This window comes from Clinocottus analis, unplaced genomic scaffold (genome assembly GCF_023055335.1).
Source record: "Clinocottus analis isolate CAN_PGR_092001 unplaced genomic scaffold, fCliAna1.0.p SCAF_14, whole genome shotgun sequence".
Lineage (NCBI taxonomy): Eukaryota > Metazoa > Chordata > Actinopteri > Perciformes > Cottidae > Clinocottus > Clinocottus analis.
The window spans coordinates 3,045,021-3,052,381 of NW_027175865.1; the positions used below are offsets into that span (position 1 = coordinate 3,045,021).

At 51.6% G+C, this 7,361-nt stretch overlaps 1 protein-coding gene across 1 annotated transcript; it reads right to left on the minus strand.

Moving 5' to 3' along the window:
* Window positions 1–216: 216 nt before the first annotated feature.
* On the minus strand, window positions 217–6,075 carry si:dkeyp-92c9.2 (uncharacterized protein LOC571482 homolog). Its single transcript, XM_068576304.1, has one exon. It carries the CDS (start codon window positions 5,985–5,987, stop codon window positions 5,007–5,009), a length of 981 nt encoding a protein of 326 aa, XP_068432405.1. The 5' UTR covers window positions 5,988–6,075; the 3' UTR covers window positions 217–5,006.
* Between the last annotated feature and the right edge of the window lie 1,286 nt (window positions 6,076–7,361).

Here is a 7,361-nt window from a genome sequence, read left to right on the forward strand (position 1 = left end):
GGGGCCATTGTGTGGCTGTGCATTAAGCTATTTTATGTCCCACATGGATTTACTGCCAGTCTTAAGTTAGCGGGATGGCAGGCGGAGAGTATTTCATGTGCACTGTGTGGAGAACAAAGGAGGCTTTTTTTTTTTTTTTTTTTTAAAGTGAAGCGTGCGACAGCTCGCAGATGTCGAAGCTGCGCGTGTCATAAAGAGAGAGAAACTCCATTTCAACTCAATACTTTATTAAATAATCAACACAGTAGAAGTCATCGTGATGAACAAAAAAAAAAAGGAAAACAAACAAAAACAAAATGAATGAAACAGTCACATTTGTTTTTCTTCAAGTTTTTCCCTCCCGCATCGACAGTATTTCACTCGTAGCTACACGAGCACGCATTTTAGTGGCTTTACAAAAGTCACTGCAGGTGATGTGCCGCTTCATTTTGGTGTGACAGTTACAATGATGGCTGAAAACGTGGCAGAAGAGGAAGAGGAGGAGGAGGTGATGGACACCAGACAGTTATATATTTATCTCCGCGTTAACATCCGTCCGGTGTCGACGCAACACGGACGAGGTGCCGCGATGAATGCTAAAGTTGCGAAGCGCCTTTTTTTTTTTTTGCACGGAGGGGCGAAGCTCGGCTCAGTGAGGACCGCGGGCGGCGCTGCAGAAACAATGGCCGCCTCTGTGTCACCAGCTGGTGCATTGATGAGAAAGGCTATTGATAGCCGCTAGCTATCGGTTCTATATCGACACTGTGCTGCGGCGGTGTTCTCGTTTGAGGTGGATGACTCAGCGCCGTCACGTCTAAGCCGGCAAATGAAGAGTCTGGTGTGAGACAGTCGAGTCTGAAATAACCAAAGATGTGTTAACTTATAAGTTTGTGTCGTAGCTTGTGTGGGGTTTTGCATGCGTTGCTATTTCAGGACCGGGCCTGAGAAAACCAGAGTGGACCATTTATTTTGTGTTCTACTGTTTCTAAACATGAACGCCGCCGTCATGAGAGAGACTTTAATACCATTAACACTCCAATGAGAGCCAGCTTGAAGTTACCGGAGAAATAAATTGCTCATTTAAAACATCACATTATAAAAATCAAAACAGAAGCGGACGTAAAAAAAAAAAAGAAGTAGAAGAAAAGAAAACGTTTCTAAACTACCTGGCTCGCATGCACGCTACTACATAGAAATATTATTTCTTTTTGTTCTTTTTTCCTTCTTAACAGCTCTTTTTGTTACAAGCCCACATATTTACATCAGCGGTTGATGGCGCGCCATCGACTTCAACCTCACACCGACCTCCAGCAGCAGCAGCAGCACTGAAATAACTTAACACAACTCATGGAGCTGTGGCCACTTAAAAGGAAGTCTCGTGGTACTTTTTCATTTCTTATTGTCAGCAACACAACTAACAAGCCTGATAGAGCCTAATGCTCTGTTGCCCTGTGTCCAAAAACTATTTAAAACACATCAGTGAGCCACACTGTTGCACTTGAATGACGATGAATGTGGGCACTTTTCAAATCAATCCCACATCGAGCGTCTTGCTGCTTCGCAGGGAACCAAATGTGTGTTCATCCGCAGCTGAAAATAGTCCCTAACGAATGCATTATTTTCCTGGTTGAGCAACATTTGCTAAAAACTACAGTGCCCATCTTTTTTAGAAGTACAAATATACGTTTATGATGTGCCTTTAAACACAGAAATGGTAGAGAAGTACTGAAAATACAGCCTAATCCTTGTTGACAATAAGAAAAATAGAGTACCACCAGACTTTTCCATTAAATCTTGTATCACATTGTTCACACAAAACCCCCCAAAAGTCTCAATACAGAGCAGGTCCAAGGCCCATCTGATAAAAGTTAAAGTCCCAAACGAAGGTCCTATCTACTGAGGAAAGGTCCAGTTGGTTCTGACAGCTGGAGTCAGTCGGCAACAAGAGGCGTATATCATCCACGGAGATGTCACAGGCATCGCGTGTCTGTCAGTCAGGTACGTGGAGCTCGGGGGGTTTTGATTGGACGAGCAGAATTAGAGGTCCAGTTGGGATGCAAGTTCATTAGCTTCATGGACAGAGGTACCGAACTGAGGGGGCAGTCGCCTTCTTGGTCGCGACCAGACGACTCTTCATTTGGTGAAACGGCGTTAAAGCTCAATGAGGCCGAAACCCGAACATGCTCCCTCTGTGTCTACGCATTCAACGGGCTTGAAGAGCGAGTCGCGAGAGTCGTTTCTCACGGGAGAAGAAGAAAAAACCCGCTTCGGATCTATTGGCGAGGGCGGAAGTTAATATCATCAGCGCTCGAACGCGCTGTACCGTGTCTTCTGATTCGATTACCGTCCAGGTCTACAGGAGGCGCGTGGTGGAGGCAGATGTTGCCCTTAACTCTGACCCACATTCTCACGCGCACACAAGCGTCCCGGTGCCAACAAACGGCCCCATTCTGCCCTTCCTCGTCCTGACAATGGCTGGCGGGTGTGGGGTGTCAAATCTAATGAAACAGGCCCGGGAACAACAGCTGAGTGTGTGTGAGTGTGTGTGGAGACGGGGTTGGAGGGGTGGAACGAGGACGGAGGGCGAATGGGGGGAGATGGAGGAGAGGGTGGGGGGGGGGGGGGTGAGTCAAGACACAAGTGTCCTTGTCAAAGCTGGGGCCAGGGAGAGAGAGAGGGAGAGAGAGAGAGAGCGCTGCACTGACCAACGAAACCCAAAATGGCTGCCAGTCAGAGCTCCAGAAAAGGAGACTGAGCGTGAATCACCACCGTCACTCCTCTCTGGTCGACTGAGTGGAGCTCAAGCCAGATCCCTCAGGCGGGCAGTGAGGCAGGCCCGACTCCCATAAGCCTCGGGGGTTGGAGGAGGGGAGGGGGGGGGGCAGCCGGGTTGAACTTGGATGGTCTCTGAGGGCGTCCCGGTTTGCTGGAGCAGGATTTTGAAGGGCTGCCATGGGAGTGCGACACTTCAATCTCATCGGATCCTGAACCGTTTGCTTGTTTCCTCATGTTTTCATCCCTCCGCTCCCTCTCTCTATTTGATTGGGTGGGAGGATTAGGACTGGATTACCCCGAGGAAGGGGATGTGGAGCAGAGTGCGTTTGTTTGCACATGTGTGCGCAGGTCGCATCTTACGCGGACTCTCCGTCCATCATGTGGGTATAGATTGTGACAAAGTGGGGAGGTTGGAAAAACTTCCAGATGCCCAACACAATGAGATTAAGGCTCTGCTGCTCTGCTGCTTCCTCCACCAACAGCTTCCTTCTCTAAATTAGGGTTTCCTGAACTGGGCGCAGGACACACGACAGAGGTCACGGGGCAATAATCTGAAGGCTTTCATGAAGATTAAATGAGGAGAAATAATAATAAATAAAAAGGTTTCCTTTAATATTTGTGTTTTTTTTCTGGTTAATTTGAACTTTTCCAGTGGAAGCGTTCCTTCTTTGGTTAAACTAGTAACTACTAGTAAACCAACAAAGGTTCACAAGCCACAACGGTCGGCACACACTGCCCTGCAGCACATGTAGGGCTCTTTCTCTTGGGATACAATCTATACAAAATCAAAAATACAGCAGTTTTAATGTTTATGGCCTTTTTTAAGACGATCCAGCCGGAGGGCTCATCTGCGACCACCTCTGACGCATCAGAAGCACACAGGAAGTGGATCACTGAAGGCGTTGGAGCACAAACGCCGATGGTTCATTCAAGGGACTAATTCGGCGAGAGGCGGGAGCTGAGGGAGGGAGGAGAGAGGAAACGGGCCTCTTGATGGCAGACGAGGAAGCACAGCTGCCTCGCGAGAAAGCGGGACGAACTCAGAAGAGACGAGAAGAAGAAAAACCCATTCAACCGGAACAACTCGGACCCTGAGCTGCAACACGTGCGTCACTCTGCGTTTCATTCACTCAATGAAGCGCACGCGACAAGGTATTTAAACGTGTGTGTGTGTGTGTGTGTGTGTTTACGGTCCAGCCTGACCTGGATTAGCTCGGCACTCGGGCTGCCGAGTGGACAAGAAGAGGGGGGGGGGGGGGCAGAGGTTGAGAAAGGGGGAGGGGCTGCGGTAATCTGCTAATCTCATTAATACCACAGCCTGTGGGTGCCCTGTCAACAAGACACAGGGAACAAAGGATGGAGTAAACAGCTGATGACCCTGGCTGCCGTCCACTGCGCAATGCCGACACACACACACACACACACACACACACACACGATCCACTTCAATGCTTCCACAAGGAAACACTCCTGAGGTCAAATGGACAGACACAGAGGCAGATTTTGAGTGAGAAAAGATTTAAATAAATAATTTAAAAAAGAACAGCGACTGTCCCCTCAGGCCAGACGACCCCTTAACAAAAAGGAGCGCACAGAGCCTGTTCGTTTTGCTTTACTGGTTACACAGCAGGACCAGCAGGCCCTAACATGGACCGCTCAGCTGTCCCCATCAGTCTGAGTCACTTTTCACTGCTGGCACATGGAGAGAGGGGGGGGGGGGGGGTTAGCCAGCAGCGGATGTCAACATGTCTCCTCGCGTCGTCCTGGAAAAAATGTAACTCGGCCTCGGTGGATTATACCGTCTGCTTCATTCTCCTGTGGAGGGTCCGCTCCAACGTTTCAGAAATAAAAAAGGCGTCTGACTCTGAGCGACGGTGATGCCGAGAGGCGGGTGAGGAGGCGGGGCAGCTGGGGCCGGACACAGAAGGGACAGGTGGACCAAATGGCCCCTCGATTCAAGTAGACTCAGGCGGATATTCCAGGGCAAAAAAACAAAACACAGCTGTAAGCTTCTGTTAGCTAATTACCTGGAGGAGGGAGAGGGGGGGGGTCCTTATTTCTATCTGTGGATGGGCGGGGCAATGGCAACACACACAGGTGGAATGATTCAATACGTCTACGTCACTCTGTCAGAGTATAGGCCTCTGTTGCTCCTGCAGGGCCGCAGAGCAACAACACGGGGTCAGCAGTCTGTATGAGACAAATTAATTGTTGTACAAAAAAAGGCATGCGGTCCGCCAAAACTCCCGCTCTCACCGATCCAGCACCCGACTGTAGTCCTGGGGGCCGCAGCCGCCCTCGCTCTTCAGCTCGGCGAATATCTGCGTGAAAAAGTGCGGGTCGGCGTTGATGCGCAGCATCTTGCCGCTGGTGGCGTCGATGATGGCGAGGCAGCGGTCCCAGAAGGCCTCCTTGCCCGCCTCCACCAGGAAGGGCTTGAGCGGGTACGAGATCTCGTTGCCCATGTAGGAGTAGGACAGGTAGAGGCAGGTGAGCAGGATGGCCTGCAGCTCGTGCTCCGACGCCACCGCGTCGCCGTCCACCACGTCGCGGCACAGCATGTAGACGAAGACCACGTTGGCCGGCGTGACGAAGGCCTGGTCCTGCCAGCCCTGCAGCAGCAGCGAGCGGTCCACGGCCCGCAGCCACAGCACCGGGTCGGCGGGCGACAGGTGCTTCAGGCGGTAGCAGCGGCAGCACAGGAACTCCCCCAGGCAGCGCAGGAGCTCGCTGGTGGACGCCTGGACGATGACGCGCTTCGGGGACGAGGAGGTCGTGGTCCCCTGGGGGACCTTCTTCACCGAGGAGAGCTGCTGGGGCTTGCCGTAGCCGAATCCGTGGCCCTGGCCCATGCCGTAGCCGAGCCCCAGGCCCAGCGCCGCCGGGCCCTCGTAGCTGGAGAGGTTGGCGCACGACAGCGACTTCTTCACGTTCTCGTGGTTGAGGTGCAGCAGGGGGTCCTTCTGGTAGATGTTGATGTTGTTGTTGTTGTTGAGCGGGTCCCCGAGGCCCCCCGGACCGCCCTTCTTGGAGTTGCCCTTCTTCTTCGTGGAGGCGACCAGCCGCTTCCAGGTGAGCGCCGGGAGGAAGATGGACTGGCCCCGCTTCAGCCCGCGGTCCTTCTGGCTGTTGAGGGAGCGGCTGCTGATGCTCGGGTAGTGGCTGAGCGAGCCCGGCCGGTCGTAGTAGCCCGACTTCCGGGAGCCCGGGGACAGCGATAGCACGGTGCCCATGGCGAGACGGGGGGTCCGCAGGTGACAACCGCCTCGCTGCTACTGCTGCTGCTGCTGCTGCTGCTGCTGCTGCTGCTGCTGCTGCTGCTGCTGCTGCTGCTGCGTGGAAAGAGACGCCTTCGAAAGCAAAGCTCTTTTTTTTTTATTTCTTATTAATATCCAGCAGATGTGAACTCTGGACAGGGAAACGGCACGGAGAGATGAGTGCAGGCATGTCGACAGAGACCTGCAACGTTACAACACACACACACACACACACACACAGGAGGAGGAGGTCATTTAAATGCACTGTGAAATTATAACACGTAATCTCATTTAACATCCATACGGCTGCGAATTAACCCCCTCACTGCTGGCCCCCCAGGACATTACAGGCTCAAGCTGTGCAGCCAAAACGTGATTAAAAACCTCACTTCACTTCATTTTAAATTCTAGAGGACATCCCAAAGTTTGTCGGATTGAATATTTGGACAAATGTGCATAACTACAATTATGTAAAAGCATTTGATGTCTGGTGTTTTGGACAGAATGCACATGATGCTGTCAGACAGGGAGGCTGGCTTTTAAGAGGTTGATGAACGGCCAGATGTAATCTATGAGCTCCTAATCTCTGGAAAATGTAAAAAAAAAAAATCCAGGATTTTAAACTCATGCAGGAGCCAAGGTGGAGAATAGCACGTAAACAACACATTTTACGCACATTAATAATGTAAAATGTAAAGAAAGAAAGAAAAAACACTGTTATAAACCTCCTACTTTTATTTTACAACATTAATCTGAACATTTAATCTTCATCAGTCGACCACGGAGCTGCTTTGCTGCTCACCTGTGCGTACGAGATCTTCGGATACGAGGAGATGTTCTTCCTTTGCCGCAGTCCACCACAGTGGTGCAAAGACAGAAAGGAGCGCAAAAAGAAACGCGCTGTTCCTGCAGCCACAGCTGATCTCCACAGAGGAGGCAGCGAGCAGGATGCGATCTGTTTTTGCAGAATTCAGTGACCAAAAAAACAACAAGAAGAAGTCACTCTTGCAGAAGATTTGACCTACTCTTCTTCAAAGAGATGTGGAAGTGCGGGACAACGCGTCGGTCCTCAGCCCGGCGGGCTGCAGGTGTCATCCCTCCCGCTGCACCTCGAACCCTCAGGCGGGAAAGATGCCGATGCGCGAGACGAGTTGCGTCTGCGTCTGAGTCTCCATGTCCGAGGCGCAAAACTTTCACTGCGTCGGAGTCCGTTCAATGCATTCCATGGTCTCGAGATGAGCGTTTCGGGTCTGGCTCGAGAGGTTTCTGGTGTTCCGCTTCGCGTCCTCGCGCTGAGCTCTGCACGCGCGCACTGACCGGTGATCGGTCCGCGCGCGGTCCGACCTCTGA